The sequence below is a fragment of the Haliotis rufescens genome, unplaced genomic scaffold (assembly GCF_023055435.1).
Source record: "Haliotis rufescens isolate VD_foot unplaced genomic scaffold, xgHalRufe1.0.p SCAF_5, whole genome shotgun sequence".
Taxonomy (NCBI): Eukaryota; Metazoa; Mollusca; class Gastropoda; order Lepetellida; family Haliotidae; genus Haliotis; species Haliotis rufescens.
In genome coordinates this window covers 27,793,759-27,814,209 of record NW_025964223.1, presented here as the reverse complement: position 1 = coordinate 27,814,209, position 20,451 = coordinate 27,793,759, and the positions used below count along the sequence as shown (strand labels likewise).

Genomic DNA, 20,451 nt, shown 5'->3' with positions numbered 1-20,451 from the left:
AGTCGCTTCTAACGACAGGCATAGTCGCCTGTTATGGCAAGATCTTCACGGGTCGCCATTATTTTTACAGTACTTCCGAGTGTCTATGCAGAGTCCGCGTCGGTTTGGATTCATGCATAAATATTGCATAAATGTGCATGTTCCGTATTGGGTAGTATAGCTTTATGAGGCCTTGTTTTACTATTTATGCCTGATGTTATTATATCAATAATTCATTTATTGACATCAAAAAATGAATTATTGTTATCAAAAATTCGATTTAATGATATCATAAAGTTATTATTGATATCATGAAATAGTTATTTATGTCTCAAATTCGAATTTTAGATAGCATACATTGAATTTGTATCTAAAAATGAGTTATGATGTCAATAAATCGAATTCGTGATATCTATATGTCTTACGCAATTGTTTTAAATATTTGATCAAATTCAGTTTTTAGATATCAGCAACTCATTTTTCGCCATCAAATTATCGAGTCTGTGATGTCAATTATTCAATTTGTGTCACAGGAACTCGTTATTGGTCAGTAAATAAAAATATATACCCCCTATATGTAAGTAGAAACTTACATATAGGGGTATATATTTTTATTTACTGACCTCTACTTACATATAGGGGGTAAATATTTTTATTTGCTGACCAATAACTAGTTGTACTTACATATAGGGGGTATATGTTTTTATTTACTGACCAATAACGAGTTGTACTTACATATAGGAGTATATATTTTTATTTACCCACCAATAAAGAGTTGTACTTACATATAGGGGTATATATTTTTATTTACCCACCAATAACGAGTTGAACTTACATATAGGGGTATATATTTTTATTTACTGACCTCTATTTACATATAGGGGTATATATTTTTATTTACTGACCTCTGCTTACATATAGGGGTATATATTTTTATTTACTGACCTCTACTTACATATAGGGGTATATATTTTTATTTACTGACCTCTACTTACATATAGGGGGTATATATTTTTATTTACTGACCTCTACTTACATATAGGGGGTATACATTTTTATTTACTGACCAATAACTAGTTGTACTTACATATAGGGGGTATATATTTTTATTTACTGACCTCTACTTACATATAGGGGGTATACATTTTTATTTACTGACCAATAACGAGTTGTACTTACATATAGGGGGTATATATTTTTATTTACTGACCTCTACTTACATATAGGGGGTATACATTTTTATTTACTGACCAATAACTAGTTGTACTTACATATAGGGGGTATATATTTTTATTTACTGACCAATAACGAGTTGTACTTACATATAGGGGTATAAATTTTTATTTACTGACCTCTACTTACATATAGGGGGTATATATTTTTATTTACTGACCAATAACGATTTGAATTACATATAGGGGTATATATTTTTATTTACTGACCAATAACGAGTTGTACTTACATATAGGGGTATATATTTTTATTTACTGACCAATAACGAGTTGTACTTACATATAGGGTATATATTTTTATTTACTGAACAATAACGAGTTCCTGTGATTTGTGTACACATAATAGTTTTGATTACTAATGTAGTGACTGCGTGCATGTATATTTACGTATAGCTTCAGTATGGCGAGGACACATAACCCGAAAACAACGCGCATATCCCGACAAGTGCCTGTGTTGGTTCAGTATTGCTGTGTGTTTATCACTAATAGAGAGTCACGAAAAGAAAAGTTTCAGATGTGAGGGTCACGTGATGAAATCACGTGATTTACATGTGATTTATACACTAGTTCAAAATGACGACCAGTTTGTTTGGCCGTGCGAAGAAGTGCTATTGCTATCTTATCTGTGATTGACACCCCACGTACGCACAAAACACCACGTCGGAGATGGCGGCGAGAGAGGTGAAACTCGGGACAAGGACAGTACAGTTTCCATCAACGTATCTGCAAGAGTTGCAAGATTGCAATGATAAACTTGATGATGTGGACGCTCTGCACAAGGAACTCGATGATAAAGGGTATGTTAGAGGTGAAATAGGGTTTAACATCTCGATCAAGATTATTACACTTATGTAGCGACGTGCATGCACGTGTGTGGATGCTTTTTTCTAGTCCGGACTAATACCGAGACACCATGCCGCAGTTTAAAGGGGCACTGATCTAACGGACTGGTTGTTGCCTTTGTTATTGTTTTTCCCCCGTGAGTACCCGGATGATACGCAACGCAACTGAGCGTGACCAGAGACTGGGGTACCGTCTGCAAGGACAGCTAAATAAACTTGGAGGCTGGAGGCAATATTTGTTTTACGCATTTTTGAACACTGATTGGTTAACTGTGATCTATAAAGATTTCGACAAAGGGCGCATGTTAATTCATTTCTTCAGTCTAAACAAACAGACAAAAAGAACAAGGGAGCTCATGGGATGTCGTCATTTGGAAATACCCCAGATGGTTATAGTCTAATACTAAAAACAGTATCCATGCAGTGAAAGCATTTTCGGATTTCGGCTTGCGTCGATAATACGATTACTACTCCCTTGTTGTCATCCACGTTTTCTCGTATAACCCTACACTTGTGTATTTGTCGTCATTCACTTGATGCTCAGTTAATGAATTTATTACAGGTACAATTAGTGGTAGCACCACTTATATTACCTGACAAAGGTTCCCATTTGGCATTTATTGTGTCTGGGGTAATTATTCAATCTAAATCCAGGTTTGAAGTGAGGTGAAATGTGTGTTATGTAATATGCACGTGGCAGTCCAGCAAGAGATGAATGATCAGTTGATTTACTTTTTTTTGTAAATCAACGGATCGTTCCTAGTCATCAAAGGATTAACAGAAAATACGTTGATTGATTAATCACTGTTATCTTGCACAGTGGATATGTCAAGAGTGAGTGTTTACATGTCTAGTTTTACTAAAACAAAGGGAATACACTCATATCATGGCGCGAAGTGCCGATGTAAAAACAACATACTTTGTTCAAAGGGTTAACTGATAATACGTTGATTGATTGATCATTGTTATCTATCACTCAATGGAATTTTTAGGAACCGTGGACGCTATGAAAATAGTTGTCACGTGGGCTTTCTCAGCCGACCATTGAGACTTGACACCTATGTAAAACACCTGAAACAATCCAAGCGATCAGTTGAGAAACAAACACGGGTTATAATATCCCGAAACGATATATATCTTTTAAAATATTTGATTGTTACTGAGACACGTGACATCGAATAAGTTTCTCTGTACAGCTGCAGACGAGTGGGATATTGTTCCTTTGTGTGGATATTCACGGATACATTCCTCGAACAAGGAAGCTGCCTAAAACTTATACACATAAATTTGGTAGGTTGTAATTATGATATCTGCATTTTGTTTTCCAGACCTTCATTTGAACCGATTCGTTCTTGTTTCTCTACGTCTTGGTTGGGAAATTCTTCAATGCGCGATAGTCGTTGTTGTCACAGGTCTTTTCCTTTGTAAGCGTGTATATATTACCGTCAATTTGTAAAATGTGATTCTCTCAGGCAATTTATAAAATGTGTAAATATTTCAGTCATTTATGTCCAGATTGATCAAGACGATCAAAAGGGCCTACACACATCACAACAGATTATTATGTAGGATTAAAAGCCAAACAACTTAGAAATGTACTTTTCAACGTTACATTTTCAGTCTCTTGGTGATGACATTAAACATCAAAATGTTTGGAATTCGTTGTCATAATAATACAGATGGAAATGTTTTTCAGTCACTTTATAAAATAACTGAATATTTAGACGTTTAATAAATGTGTTACACATTTGACAGTAAAAAAATATACACACTATAAAAAAGCATATGCTCAGGTGAAATATATACTTTGTGTTGCAAGTCAAAATAGTGTAAACGAAAATCGCAAAATTACCAAGCAAGTGACTTATCAAAACTTCGTCACCATTACCGATGTTACTCACAAAGATACCTACATTTCTTTATTATCTCGAAAACTGTATTTCATTTTGTTGATCAATGTGACCATACGCCCTTATTACTACCCATAAAAGTGACTAATGCGCTTACGAATGGCGCAGCAGAGGTAGCGAACTAGTCTAGATTTCTGCTATACATCCGGGTACTCACTGGGAAAAAACAATAACAAAGGCAACAACCAGTCCCGGGGAATTGCGTTAGATCAGTGCCCCTTTAACCAGTTAACATAAATACCCCACTCAGTATGCTGACTCCGAGCCGACTAGCCGAGAGCAGCGATGGGGTCTTAGGGTAGACCAGACCGCGTGCCAGGCATCGTATCAACAAGTGTCATCTTTCTACGTCTATGGTATGATGTGGCCAGGGTTCGAACCCCGGACCTTCTGGGCTGACGCTTTACCACTAGGCCACGTAGGCGGTCTATTCATGTTAGCCAGGCACGGATCATTTTAAGGTTCCCAACGATGATTACTTTATTTACAGATCCACCGAGCCACAATTCAACAAAAATACTGCTGTTAAAATACTCAGGCAAATTGACCAACCTTGTCAACCGATCTATAGCCAAGTGTAGGATGTTTAAATGCTATCACAGTCTTATCGACTCCGTTACCATGGTAACAGTATTTAGATATATGTACTGAAAACATATTTTAAAAAGTGAAAAATAGCCATAGTTCAGTCCATTTTCTTCCCTTGTCATCCCTGTTAATTTATTTCAGAGTAAAAAAAACACAGTCACAGGTATATATATGTATTTGCACAGAAAAATTTCTTTCACTTAATGACCTTAATCTAAATTTGTTTGTTTGTTTGTTTGTTTGATGTTTAACGCCGCACTCAACAATATTCCAGCTATATGACGGCGGTCTGTAAATAATCGAATCTTGACCAGACAATCCAATGATTGACATCATGAGCATTGATCCACGCAATTGGGATACAATGAAATGTATCAACCAAGTCAGCGAGCCTGATTACCCGATCCCATTAGTCGCCTCTTACGACAAGCATGGGTTGCTGGAGACCCCGGATCTTCATGGGTCGACCTTAATCAAAACATCAGTTAGTGGAGTGCTTGTAAACCAGCACAATGGTATGATTGTGTGTTATGGTGATGTGTTTTTCAGGTATCTGTTCATCCGTGGTCTCCATGATCGGGAAGAGGTTCTGGCGGCACGCCTGGCAGTCCTACAGTACTTAAAGGACCAGGGGGAGGGGATCCTCCACCCCTCGGAGCCAGTGGAGAAGGGGGTCCTCCAGCAAGGCTGTGGGGTAGGGTGTGTACCCACAATGGAGGTAGGTCATATATCTGCTGTCTCTGTGTCAAACTGAACTGACAGAATGAACAACGTCCCATGCCTTGATCACCCTGCAAAATTTAATTGCCTCCTGTAACTAGCAATAGGGTGCTGATGACCTATTCTTACGCCAGTTTGACTTAAGCTACAGTCACACAGATAATGCGACCGCGATGCAACCTCTTGGCAACTGATTTCCTTTGCGACCGACTGGCGATCACCGAGACCGGTGCAACTACTTCTGCCCATATTTGGTATTAGGGTATGATCACCGATCAATCAGTGATAGGTTTTCGGCAACTGTTTACCGCAGATACGGCGAAATGTTTGCAACTGGCTGAGACCGATCGGTTCACTAGTCACTTTTGATAAGTCAGCTAATCTCCGGTGACTTGTTGCAACTGAACGGGGACTGGTCGGTGACTAGTTGTCGATCGATCACCAATAGACATAATGCATAAAAAGGGTGCTTTTCTGAATCAAATCATTTGCAAGTTGTCAATATGTTAACAGCAGAACAGTAGCAGTTGCTCCACCTGCAAAGAATAAATCAAAATGCTGCAGTTGCTGCCATGATGGTGTACAGAAGATTGAGAAGGACAAGGCAGTATTGGCAGAAACCTTGGATTACAAGAAGGCCACAGCTGGGAGACTAGGAGAATCTGATGGCAGAGTCGGAGAGAGTAACGTCGTGGTCATTTCGTTGGCTACGTCAGAATGGAGCAGACTTGTGCACCACAGCAGTTGTCTCTATTGTATGTTCTACAATTTCTGGTTCTTTTGTATTCCTGCCTTTACGGACCATAGTGATGAATGGAAATAATTGATGTGAACTCTCTGAGTACTTATGACAAAATGATGCTGTAATGCCCAGACAGGTCTTTTATAGATGGTGACATGTTGCAAGCCCAACTGGGAATGATCGACGGACATTTGGAAACCACTTTGCACCCAATCGACAACCGGTCACCAATGAAACGACTGCCGATCACCGTCTCATCACTGAATAATTAAATTTTCGTTGTGTTCATGGAAATTCCTGCATTCTGATTAGCTGAATTTGTCACGTGTTATTGCATTCATTTCCCAATGAATGTAAAAAATTAAGCCACGCCCACCGCGGCGCACTACTTTTATTACTGTGGAATGTCGGGGAATCTCAATATTACAGTCGAGGGAATTCCCTTTCTGCTCACGTGTATCATCATGCACAGGATATTTAGCGACTTTCATGCATATTCATTGTCTAAACTACCCTTTGAAACCGAAGGCCGAGAATGAATGAAACAGCAAACGTGCAGGCTCGCTCGCCTTTTTTTTTCCCGCTCACCTCGGTTCAACTTTCATGTCTTCAGGTTTCATTTCTAACTAGCATTTCTCCAACTGTGTTTTACCCTAATCAGGGAAGTAATGTTTGAATCACGAAGTAAATGACCATGTTATTTGAAACAGCCGCCTTCTCTCGGACATATTTCTTCCGGTTCGTTACAGTCTGACTGTGCCAGTTCTTTCGCCTCTTGCCTTAATTGACAGGTCCAATGAACATTCTTTTAATCCCACTCTCCGTTGATTGGCTACTGATTGTGTAGGCATGTCAAGTTATGTGCATAAATTAAACGATCACCTGATTCATGTCACGCCACTGTATGTATTCCTACACCTGGAATGTTTATCAATGTCGTCATTTTTGTCTGTTTTGATATATGCAACTGTTTGGGGTTAAACTATTGTAGATAAAACATGTTTTACCTTGTCAAATTTAATTATAAGCATTGACTGTATATTTTTTTCGGTTCATTGAGGTATGAATCGAAAAACCGATGTGCAAACTTGTGTAAGAATCCGCTATGCGGATTCATACAGTTTGCACATCAGTTTTTCGATTCATACCTCAATGAACCGAAAAAAATACACTGTCAATCCTTAATTAATCACCGATAGGTCACCACTAGCTTGCAAAGAGTCAACACACTTGTGGTGTAGACAAAACCAATCGCCGCACAGTGGAAACCAATCTGTTAAAATAACACCACTTAGGGACCTGTAGGAGACCAATGAAACCTCCGTGCGACCAAATCGGTCGCAGCCAATCTTTTGTGCATGTTCCAAAGACTGTTTGAGACCGAATGGGTTTTGCGACCGCTCTGAAAACTTTTAGTGACTTCGGTGAAACCTTTCAGAGACACCAGAAACCTCATTGCGATTGTCAAATATTTTAGCCGCCAGGAGGTTGCATCACAATCGCATTGTCTGTGTGACTGAGGCTTTAAATAGATATAGGCCTATCATGTTCTTTGGATGGCCAGCACTTTTCACAATCAAGTATGTCCCATGCACATGATAGGATGTCTGGACTGAATGCTGATGTTGGTGCCCAATAACAATATCATTCAGCATAAATGACTACATGAACTGTTTGACATGTTTGATTTTCTCACATGCAGGGCGTCCCGAGTATCACCCACCGAGATCCTGTCAAAGCAGTCATTGAAGGTCCTAGACGTAAGTAGGAGTAAACAAGTCATTTCACTGTTACATGCTAAGCGGCAAGCAGGGGAGCAATAGGTGCCACAGGGATTTATCTGGACCTGCTCACAGGCCAATATTTGGCACCCAAGTCTGCTGCAATTGTCAGTAAAGATGGCCAAATGGTAAATAAAAATGTCCTTTTCATGTAAATATAGTTATAACTTAAGTGATGGTTGGCTGAGGTCACATCTAAGCCAATGGTAACAGAAGCACACCCCCAAAAATGACAGCAAAGGGGCGGGGGTGCCACAGACACATGAACACTATTATACTTCTGGCAGTGTTTAGAGGCATCTTAGGTTGTATACTTCCGAGGGAGCTGAGAATGACACATGAAGTGCACACTAACCCATTAATAAATATGCAGAATTTCAATCGTGTATTGTATATGGAATACCCAAATCTCATTCCTATTTATTTACAGCTTTCAGTTTCTTCAAGAAGTTCTTTGGTAAAGATGTTACAACACTGGACTTCAAGTGGTTACGGTAGGCAAGAGTTTGGGTCACTTACTGATGCAGTGATAATTAATTACCATTGATTGATAAAGCAGCAGGGAAGAGACAGACTAGTTTCTCAGCTGTGGTGGAGTGTACATTCAATGTCAATATTCCTATAGAGGGATTTGTCTTAACCTGCTCAGTGGCCAATATTTGGCCCCAAGTTTGAAGCAATTGTCAGTTAAAAAATCATCCCAAATTTGAATAAAAATATTGCCAAGTCATGTTATGATAGTGATGACTAATGTTATCACTTGCAGAGCCAACATACATTTCACTGATAACAGGACCAATGAACAAGAAGATGTTGTCATGTTTAGTTTACATTTTAGCATTGAATGAAGTATTAAGATAACCCTCTATTTCAGAAAAATAGTACTTTCAAGAAAATACCAATTTTGAACAAACTTATTTTTCTTCCCCAAATTTGTCTGTCCCTGATATGGAGTCCCAACAGGAGGGAAGTATGAGATGAACCTATAATTGACCTGCATGCTCCTGCATCATATATAGCAGTGATGTCTGCAGTGTACAAGCAAGTTGACCTACTGGATGTAACCCATGAAGATCTGGGTTTGAACTGGCCTTCAGCAACCAATGCTTGTCGTAAGAGGCGACTAACAAGATTGGTTGGTAGGAGTCACTGACTTGGTTGATGTATGTCATTGTATCCCAATTGCGTAGATCGATGCTCATGATGTCAATCACTGGATTGTCTGGTCCAGACTCGATTATTTACAGACCGCCGTCATATAGCTGTGGGGGACACGGGTGGCCCAGTCGTCTAAGGTGCCGCATTTTGCTGTGCAGAGTTGCATCCCTTGGGCACGCCAGAAAGCTATGATTGTAGGTTTCGAATCCTGGTTTGCCCCAGTTATGTTTCTAGGTTTGTCAGCACCATACCCGTGCTAGTGGGTTTCACCGAAGTGGTAAACACCTGAGACCTGCATCACTTCGGGCTTTCCTCCCACATTAAGCTGACACGCCTCAATATAACTGGAATACTGTTAAAAGCAGTGTTAAACCCAACTCACTCACTCACTCACTCATACAGCTGGAACAGTGCTAAGTGCGGCATGAAACAACAAACAACAAACAACAACAATGTACTGGACGAATAGACCATTTGACATTCTCGATATCAAGCATCTTATATCTCCATCCTATAATGATAAACACCCTGGACCCATTTATCCCCACAGCTGCATTGTGGAAGTGCCATCATCATCTCAATCACTGTAATCTCTAACATTGCTCACAATTTCTCTCGCTTGTGAGAGTTATTTCATTGGATAGCTATTTTGAACATTGTGCTATTCCATACAGGCTCAGTAGAATGCTATGGCAGTGTTTAAAACAACCGCCCGAGATGGTCTATTTTGCTGACAGTCTTTACTTACTGTAAACGTCAAACCCATTATTCTGTCATTTCCTCATATGTTGATATCAAGTTTCTGTCATCATTTTCTATGGGCCAAATGCTCGAAATTATCCAATCAGAATGCATGTAGTTAATGTTTTAGGCTCATATTCTTTATAATGGTGAATGTGCTAGTATTCTATAAAATTGTGAAGCTTACTGGGTAATTTTGCCAAAATTTTAAAGTTTCAAAGTTGACAATCTACCAGTTTATTGTTATTTTCTGAGAACTAACATTAGACAGTACAATTCTCATGTTTACTCTCTTGTCACTTGTGATTGCTTGTCCAGAAAATTCTGGACTGGCAATATTTTATCTGGTAACTTTGCAAAGTTGTCAGTCCTGTTGTCTGCAGTCCTGCAGGGCTGTTCCCACCGATGCCTTCACCGGGGTCCAGGGATACTCACGTTGTTGTTGTACATTCTGTCTCTTGCAGGGCTGTTCCCACCGATGCCTTCACCAGGGTCCAGGGATACTCACGTTGTAGTTGTACATACTGTCTCCTGCAGGGCTGTTCCCACGGATGCCTTCACCGGGGCCTAGGGATACTCACGTTGTAGTTGTACATTCTGTTTTCTGCAGGGCTGTTCCCACCGATGCCTTCACCGGGGTCCAGGGATACTCACGTTGTAGTTGTACATTCTGTCTCCTGCAGGGCTGTTCCCACGGATGCCTTCACCGGGGTCCAGGGATACTCACGTTGTTGTTGTAGTTGTACCTTCTCTCTCCTGCAGGGCTGTTCCCACCGATGCCTTCACCGGGGTCCAGGGATACTCACGTTGTTGTTGTTGTTGTACCTTCTCTCTCCTGCAGGGCTGATCCCACCGATGCCTTCACCGAGGTCCAGGGATCCTCACGTTGTTGTTGTACATTCTGTCTCCTGCAGGGCTGTTCCCACCGATGCCTTCACCGGGGTCCAGGGATACTCACGTTGTTGTTGTAGTTGTACCTTCTCTCTCCTGCAGGGCTGTTCCCACGGATGCCTTCACCGGGGCCCAGGGATACTCACGTTGTTGTTGTTGTTGTACCTTCTCTCTCCTGCAGGGCTGTTCCCACCGATGCCTTCACCGAGGTCCAGGGATCCTCACGTTGTTGTTGTAGTTGTACATTCTGTCTCCTGCAGGGCTGTTCCCACCGATGCTTTCACCGGGGTCCAGGGATACTCACGTTGTTGTTGTTGTTGTACCTTCTCTCTCCTGCAGGGCTGTTCCCACCGATGCCTTCACCGAGGTCCAGGGATCCTCACGTTGTTGTTGTAGTTGTACATTCTGTCTCCTGCAGGGCTGTTCCCACCGATGCCTTCACCGGGGTCCATGTGGACAGTGTGTATATGAGTCGTGGCTCCCAGTCCCTCCTGACCATGTGGACTCCAGTGGGGGATATCAGCATTGAGATGGGTGTCCTGGCCATGTGTGAGGGATCACATCAACTACCTGGGTCAGTTGAGATAGTGAGGGAGTGAGTGAGTTGGTTTGATGTGGGAAGAAAGCCTGAAGTGATGCAGCTCTAAGACGTTTACTACTTTGGTGAAACCCACAAGCATGGGTATAGTCGTAAATATTGCAAATACATAACGGTAAATTGGATTACAGCGTACATGTTAAATAAACCCTTAAAGTGTTTTATACAGTATTGTTGGGATATAATTGTTGGATTATACTTAAATAATAAGTAGTTTCATTTGTTTTATTGGCTTCAGTTCAGGGATGTAAACATTCATCTTAAAGATGTTATATGTGATCACGTCTTAATGAAAACGTGAAATACTTACATATTTAGAACCACCACCTACACCAAATGATAGTAAATGTCTACACTGTGTTAACGGCCCAGATAACCTGTTATCAATTGTGAGAACTGATTGAGAATATGATCAGTATGATTGAGCATGTCATAGATTATTGTTGTGGGGATTATTGACTCACTGATAACACAGTCACGAGAGCCTATTAGATTATTAGAATGAGCATTGTTATTGAATATTTCAGGTTTGCTCAATTCCAAAACACATATGGCAATCTTGACGCAGAGGAAGCAAGGCTCAAAGGTAGCTGTGGGACTGTTGTTTTATCCATGCTGAGACAAATACACAAACAGACATTATTATCGTAATAGTATCTCAGAACAGTTTCTGGAACATTTCTACAGAATCACTATTGAATAAAGTGTATTCACATATTGCAGTGCTTTCACAGTGTATCCACATATTGCTGTGCCTTCACAGTGTATTCACATATTGCAATAACTTCATAGTGTATTCACGTATTGCAATAACTTCATAGTGTATTCACATTATCAAGGCATTGCAATATTGCAGTGCCTTCATAGTGTATTCACATATTGCAATACCTTCATAGTGTATTCACATTTTGCAGTGCCTTCACGGTATATTCACATATTGCAATACCTACATAGTGTAGTCACATATTACAGTGCCTACATAGTGTATCCACATATTGCAGTGCCAACATAGTGTATTCACATGTTGCAGTACCAATATCGCGTATTCACATGTTGCAGTGCCTACATAGTGTATTCCCATATTGCAGTGCCAATATAGCGTATTCACATTTTGCAGTGCCTCTATAGTGTATTCCCATATTGCAATGCCTCTATAGTGTATTCACATAGTGCAGTGCCTCTATAGTGTATTCACATATTGCAATGCCTCTATAGTGTATTCACAGTGCAGTGCCTACATAGTGTATTCCCATATTGCAGTGCCTACATAGTGTATTCCCATATTGCAGTGCCTCTATAGTGTATTCACATATTGCAATGCCTCTATAGTGTATTCACATAGTGCAGTGCCTACATAGTGTAGTCACATATTGCAGTGCCTACATAGTGTATTCCCATATTGCAATGCCTACATAGTGTATTCCCATATCGCAATGCCTCTATAGTGTATTCACATAGTGCAGTGCCTACATAGTGTATTCCCATATTGCAGTGCCTACATAGTGTATTCCCATATTGCAGTGCCTACATAGTGTATTCCCATATTGCAGTGCCTACATAGTGTATTCCCATATTGCAGTGCCTACATAGTGTATTCCCATATTGCAATGCCTCTATAGTGTATTCACATAGTGCAGTGCCTACATAGTGTATTCCCATATTTCAGTGCCTACATAGTGTATTCCCATATTGCAGTGCCTACATAGTGTATTCTCATATAGCAGTGCATACATAGTGTATTCCCATATTGCAGTGCCTACATAGTGTATTCCCATATTGCAGTGCCTACATAGTGTATTCCCATATTGCAGTGCCTACATAGTGTATTTACATATTGCAGTGCCTACATAGTGTTTGCCCACATTGCAGTGCCTCTATAGTGTATTCCCATATTGCAGTGCCTCTATAGTGTATTTCCATATTGCAGTGCCTACATAGTGTATTCACATATTGCAGTGCCTACATAGTGTATTCACATATTGCAGTGCCTACATAGTGTATTCCCATATTGCAATGCCTACATAGTGTATTCCCATATTGCAATGCCTACATAGTGTATTCACATATTGCAGTGCCTACATAGTGTATTTTCATTTTTCAATGCAGGCACTGGGTGGTTTACAACAGATCCTTTTGAAATAACAGACAAATTTGGAGGCCAATGGAAAACCACAGACTTTAAGGCGGGTGACGTCATGGTATTTGGAATGAGGTGAGTGAGTTGGTCTTATCTGTCGGGAAGTACTTGCATTCTACAGACCATAGTGTAGTACACAGAATAAAACATAAGCTCACTTGTCTTTAAAATTCCTGTCTTTCAGGTACCACCCAGCTTACAAATAGTCATAATAAAACAAGATGTATGTGGAATAATGAAATTAGGATGCATGTTGGAAACACTTGTTCACACCTATAAAACACTGTCCACCCATACTATTAATGGGCTGTGTTTCACACATGGTAAACATAGGAATTAGGATATTATTTTTATGACTTGATCTTGGTTTGATGTACAGGACGGTGCACATGTCTACCTGCAACCTGACGAACCTTGCCCGCATCAGCTGTGATACACGGTACGTCCCAAACATTTCCCCTCCCTTTACTCTCTCTGTCACTGACCCCAGCATCCACACTTACAAATGGACTGTAGTGTATTCCTGAGACATAATGATGATGCAATGATCACTTTTGAAGTATACAATATTAAAATGATTAAGTCTACACAACAGTGTTTCAGTATTATTTATCAATCAAGTTTTGGACATTTTGAAGCATGATGTCATCACACATTACAAGAGAACAAATAACTGTAATGTGCTTATTTGACAGCAGTAGCCAATTTTTCAAGGAATTTTATTGAATTTTAAGTCCTTTTCGAGAAATCTTAGATTTTAAGTCATTTCAAGGCCCAACAATCAATTCAAGTCTGAATGATTTATTTTATGGACAGTAAAATATCATCTCGCCCAGTACAGCCACATTACTGATGTGTCTGTGTCTACAGTGAAATATCATCTCACCCAGTATAGCAACATAACTGATAGGTCTGTGTCTACAGTAAAATATCATCTCACCCAGTATAGCAACATAACTGATGGGTCTGTGTCTACAGTGAAGTATTATCTCACCCAGTACTGCCACATTACTGATGGGTCTGTGTCTACAGTAAAATATCATCTCAGCCAGTATAGCAACATAACTGATGGGTCTGTGTCTATAGTGAAGTATTATCTCACCCAGTATAGCCACATTACTGATGGGTCAGTGTCTACAGTGAAATATCATCTCAGCCAGTATAGCAACATAACTGATGGGTCTGTGTCTATAGTGAAGTATTATTTCACCCAGTATAGCCACATTACTGATGGGTCAGTGTCTACAGTAAAATATCATCTCACCCAGTATAGCCAAGGTTTATGAAAGTGCCCTGTGTGGAGTCCAGGGCAGAATGTTACCCTGAATCCTATGCTTGTTATAAGGTTGGACTAGTGAGCATTGGTAGGCTGTGTCACCATACCCAAAATGCCATGGACTGTCATCCACCCCAAAATGTCATGGACTGTCATCCACCCAAAAATGTCATGGACTGTCATCCACCCAAAAATGTCATTGCCAGTCATCCACCCAAAAATGTCATTGACTGTCATCCTCCCTAAAATGTCATGGACTATCATCCACCCCATCCACCTTAAAATGTCATGGACTGTCATCCTCCCTTAAATGTCATGGACTGTCATCCACCCCAAAATGTCATGGAATGTCATCCTCCCTAAAATGTCATGGACTGTCATCCACCCCATAATGTCATGGACCCTCATCCACCCCAAAATGTCATGGACTGTCACCCACCCCAAAATATCATGGACTGTCATCCACCCAAAATGCCATTGACTGTCATCATACCCACAATATCATGTCATGGACTGTCATCCTCCCTTAAATGTCATGGACTGTCATTCATCCCAAAATGTCATGGACTGTCATCCTCCCTAAAAAGTCATGGACTATCATCCACCCCAAAATGTCATGGACTGTCATCCACCTTAAAATGTCATGGACTGTCATCCACCCCTAATGTCATGGACTGTCATCCACCCCAAAATGTCATGGAATGTCATCCTCCCTAAAATGTCATGGACTGTCATCCTCCCTAAAATGTCATGGACTATCATCCACCCCAAAATGTCATGGACTGTCATCCACCCCATAATGTCATGGAATGTCATCCACCCCAAAAAGTCATGGACTGTCATCCACCCCAAAGTATCATGGACTGTCATCAACCCCAAAATGCCATTGACTGTCATCATACTTACAATATCATTTATGGTCTGTCATCCTCCCTAAAATGTCATGGAATGTCATCATACCCATAATATCATGGACTGTCATCCTCCCTTAAATGGCATGGACTGTCATCCACCTTCAAATGTCACGGACTGTCATCCACCCCAGAATGTCATGGACTGTCATCCACCCCAAAATGTCATGGACTGTTATCATACCCACAATATCATGGACTGTCATCCACCCCAAAATGTCATGGACTGTCATCCATCCCAAAATGTCATGGAATGTCATCCACCTCCAAATGTCATGGACAGTCATCATACCCACAATATCATGGACTGTCATCATACCCACAATATAATGGACTGTCATCCACCCCAGAATGTCATGGACTGTCATCCACCAGAAAATGTCATGGACTGTTATCATACCCACAATATCATGGACTGTCATCCACCTCCAAATGTCACAGACTATCATCCACCCAAGAATGTCATAGACTGTCATCCACCCCAAAATGTCATGGACTGTCATCAATCCCAAAATATCATGGACTGTCATCCACCTCCAAATGTCACAGACTATCATCCACCCCAGAATGTCATAGACTGTCATCGACCCCAAAATGTCATGGACTGTCATCCACCCCAAAATGTCATGGACTGTCATCCACCAGAAAATAACATGGAATGTCATCCATCCCAAAATGTCATGGAATGTCATCCACCTCCAAATGTCATGGACAGTCATCATACCCACAATATCATGGAATGTCATCCACCCCAGAATGTCGTGGACTGTCATCCACCAGAAGATGTCATGGACTGTCATCCACCCCAGAATGTCATGGACTGTCATCCACCCCATAATGTCATGGACCGTCATCCACCCCAAAAAGTCATGGACTGTCATCCACCCCAAAATATCATGGACTGTCATCAACCCCAAAATGCCATTGACTGTCATCATACTTACAATATCATTTATGGTCTGTCATCCTCCCTAAAATGTCATGGACTGTCATCATACCCATAATATCATGGACTGTCATCCTCCCTTAAATGTCATGGACTGTCATCCACCTTCAAATGTCACGGACTGTCATCCACCCCAGAATGTCATGGACTGCCATCCACCCCAAAATGTCATGGACTGTTATCATACCCACAATATCATGGACTGTCATCCACCCCAAAATGTCATGGACTGTCATCCACCCCAAAATGTCATGGACTGTCATCCACCAGAAAATGACATGGACTGTCATCCATCCCAAAATGTCATGGAATGTCATCCACCTCCAAATGTCATGGACAGTCATCATACCCACAATATCATGGAATGTCATCCACCCCAGAATGTCGTGGACTGTCATCCACCCCAAAATGTCATGGACTGTCATCATACCCACAATTTCATGAACTGTCATCCACCCCAGAATGTCATGGACTGTCATCCACCAGCAAAATGTCATGGACTGTCATCCACCCCAAAATGTCATAGACTGTCATCCACCTCTAAATGTCATGGACTGTCATCATACCTAAAATTTCATGGATGGTTGCTCATTCCATCAACCACTGGGTTGCCTGGCCTGATTATTTGCAAGCTGCAATGACTTGTAGCTCAAATTTTGCTTTCATAAAAGAACATTCAGTCATTAATTTGGGTAATTACTGTCGATTTATTCTCTTTAAGTCTTGTAACTCCATGCCTATTGACAAATTTCATCTGATGTAGATGGCAGCCATCCGATGAGCCAGCAGACAGTCGCTACATGGAGGGCAGTGAAGGACCAGAGTTAGCATTTGGTCTCCATGCGAAGGACGAGAGCTCTGCCAGCGAGACCACCATGGAATCACTCCGACTCAGATGGGGGCTGTGAGAAAGGCTCATCTTCAAAGTTTTCTCTGTTTCAGACAATATTTAGAAAATATAAAGCTAATTGAAGTGCTGTAATTACTCAGATCTTTCAACCCTTGTGGGTAAAATCAACCATTATGTATGTAATATGTACTTGTACTTTGTACATGTTGTAAGATATTTACTGGAAATGAACTAGTTTCAGGAAAGATGTACATGTGGATAAATAGAAGGGATCACAAGAATGGAACAATCAGTGGTCGTGACGTGTATGTATAATACTTGTCATAAGAGGCGACTAACGGGATCGGGTGGTCAGGCTCGCTGACTTGGTTGATGTGTGTCATCGATCCCAATTGCGTGGATCCATGCTCATGATTCACTGGATTGTCTGGTCCAGACACAATTATTTACAGACCGCCATCATATAGCTGGAATATTGCTGAGTGCGGTGTTTACCAACAAACCAACCAACCAACCAACAGTTATGTAAAAGACTGTTCATGATTGTGACCCCTTTGGACCCGGACAACTACGGTACCTGACTTTGTTGTTATTGTTTCAACTTGTAAGCCACATAACCATAACACAGTACTTGCTTGTTCAAGACCAGAGCTGAGGCAGTCTAGACTGGAGTTAGGACTCCTTCTTGAAATTATTCTCTAGGGTCTGGGAGACAGACTTTGGTTGTTCCTGTAATTGTAAAACCCTCAAGAAGTGAGCTTTGGTCTTCCGTTTGGTCATACAGAGTCATGGGGTCGCCTCGTGGTTACATCATTGCATCTTACAGTAAACGCCAGAGTTTCACATGTTTCATATGAGCTGTTCTGTCTGAGTTTCGTGTTATCATGTTTTATCTGGCCAAAAATGTGAGATCATGGCAATCTTTGATTCAACATAGTCTTTGGCTGTGCTTTAAGTAATCTAAAGGCTCAATGCTTCCATTTGAGTTTTAATACAAGACAAAGACGGTTTGCTGGATGGATGGATTATCTACTGAGCTGTGGCTGAAGCGTTTAAATATTGTTAAAATAGAAATAAAGGTGGGTCTTTTATGCCAATTCTATCACCAGCAGGGGAATCATGGTAATTGTTACTTATATGACCAACACACTACTTAATGTGCTCAAGAAGAAAGTAATTCAATGGCACAACGAGGATTATCCCCCGTCATGAAGAGGAAGGGGATATAGGAACGGAGTTCATCCGTCCTTCCGCTTCTCAAAGGGGACAAAGTTTCTAAAAACTATTTCAGTCAGAGAAAAGCAATTTTACACTCCGATGTTACTGGTCATGATTCAATAATCGGTGTAAGTTCCATTTTTGCAGAGTAATGGCCTTTGCTCAGTTTGCTATTCAACTTAGTGCACACTGCGTCAAATGTTTTCTCAGAAACTACTGAAATTACATGAATGAAAGTTTGCATGCTTATATAAGAGATACATGTCAAGATTAAATTTGAAATTGGTTCCATAATTAGTTTTTTTACAGAGTTATGGCCCTTGCTCCATGCTTTTTTACTTTGCCCATGGTGTCTGCAATGGGGGCAACTTTTCTCAGTGACTTACGTTAGATGAACGAGTTAGTGAACTGTGTGTATCTGCAATGGGGACATTTCTCAGAAACTTCTGAAGTTTCATGAATGACAGTTTGCATGCTTATCTATGAGATACTTGTCAAGACTGTTTGAAAATTGTGTGTATCAATTTCACATTTAATAATTGTTTCTGATGACATAAAACAACCAGAGTGTCCATCTCTTCTTACTGTTTAATAGGACTCTCTTTTTTATAGTTCATATTCAGTACTATATGAACAAAATAATTCTAATGTGCCCCATGGCGAGGGATAGTGATAATGCTGTTTTCTTGTTTTTACATGTTTTTCTCATAACTGGGTTACTAAACATATTTTGCTGTCCTGAGTTAAATGTACCATAAAACAGGAACTTGTTTCCATTGTCGCTGTGCACGGACAATTCTTCTGTAGTTGTGGATACATTCAGTTAAGACAGTTGGGGCATTATAAAGCCATATCCTGAACACAAAGACTGTAAACACTGCATCCAAGTCCTTGATTGTGTCCACATGCTACTGAGCTATTCAATCATCTCTTTAAGATTTGGGTACAAAATATATGAGGCTGTTTGTTATTCTGCTAATAAAGGTACCTGCTGCAATGAGCAGGTTGGTTTTAGCGCCACTTTATGCAGCATTTCAGTGACATCACAGCATGGCGGCTTGAAATGGATGGAAAGCCCAAAGTGATGCAGACCTTACATTTACCACTTTGGTGAAACCCATGAGCACAGACGTCGTGCTGACAAACCTAGCAACATAACCTCGGGAGACTGGGATTCGAACCCATTATCTTATGGTTCTTGCTGACCTTGGGGACACAACTCTGCACAGTGAGTGCCGGCACCTTTTCATCTACCACATTGAGAGCATGAGCTGGGGATCTTCATATGTCTTTTGACTGATATTTTGAATTGAGTTAATACATTACACTTCAGGTCATAATTGTTAGATGGGTTTTTTCATGTATTTTAGTAGTAATTGGCAGTGATTTATAAATTATCAATTTAATGTACCTGTAAATGCTTGGTTTTTACAATTATTTGTGCTTGGATTTCCTTCATTTAGTTGGGTTGTTTTCATTGGAGCAAAATGCCTCACACATCCATTTGATGTATTTTTACATGTATGTTTAGACCCTATGCATCTTCTCTCTTGCTATCAGTCTTTGATGTCAGCACATTATTATCCTACTCTGACTATTCACTCTTTTTCAGTAACTCCAGTGTCAGTGTATTTCTGGCTGGCGACCCTATATTTTACAACTGCTAAGTGGTATGAATGGTCTCAAGTGTCTTTCGTAAGTTTAGTAAAACAAAATGTAATTATTATTTTGAACTTTTATATATAAATTTGTGTAAATACAGGTTTTGAAAAATTCCCATAAATTATTCTTATTATTCTTATAAAAACAGACTATTGAATACAAAATCTGAAATATACAATGGTAAAAAAAGCATTTATTTCATACAGATCAGTTAATTCATGTTTACTGTGAAAAAAGTTTGAATTTGAAGAAAAAATAATTTTGGACAA

At 40.2% G+C, this 20,451-nt stretch overlaps 1 protein-coding gene across 1 annotated transcript; it reads left to right on the top strand.

The window, feature by feature from the left end:
- The first annotated feature begins 1,751 nt into the window (after positions 1 to 1,751).
- Positions 1,752 to 20,313, top strand: LOC124110315 (1-deoxypentalenic acid 11-beta-hydroxylase-like). Its single transcript, XM_046469585.2, has 9 exons — positions 1,752 to 2,008; positions 5,101 to 5,269; positions 7,716 to 7,773; positions 8,225 to 8,288; positions 11,003 to 11,158; positions 11,710 to 11,768; positions 13,289 to 13,394; positions 13,699 to 13,758; positions 17,216 to 20,313. The coding sequence occupies exons 1-9, from the start codon at positions 1,878 to 1,880 to the stop codon at positions 17,358 to 17,360; spliced, it is 948 nt and encodes a 315-aa protein (XP_046325541.2). The 5' UTR covers positions 1,752 to 1,877; the 3' UTR covers positions 17,361 to 20,313.
- Positions 20,314 to 20,451: the final 138 nt, after the last annotated feature.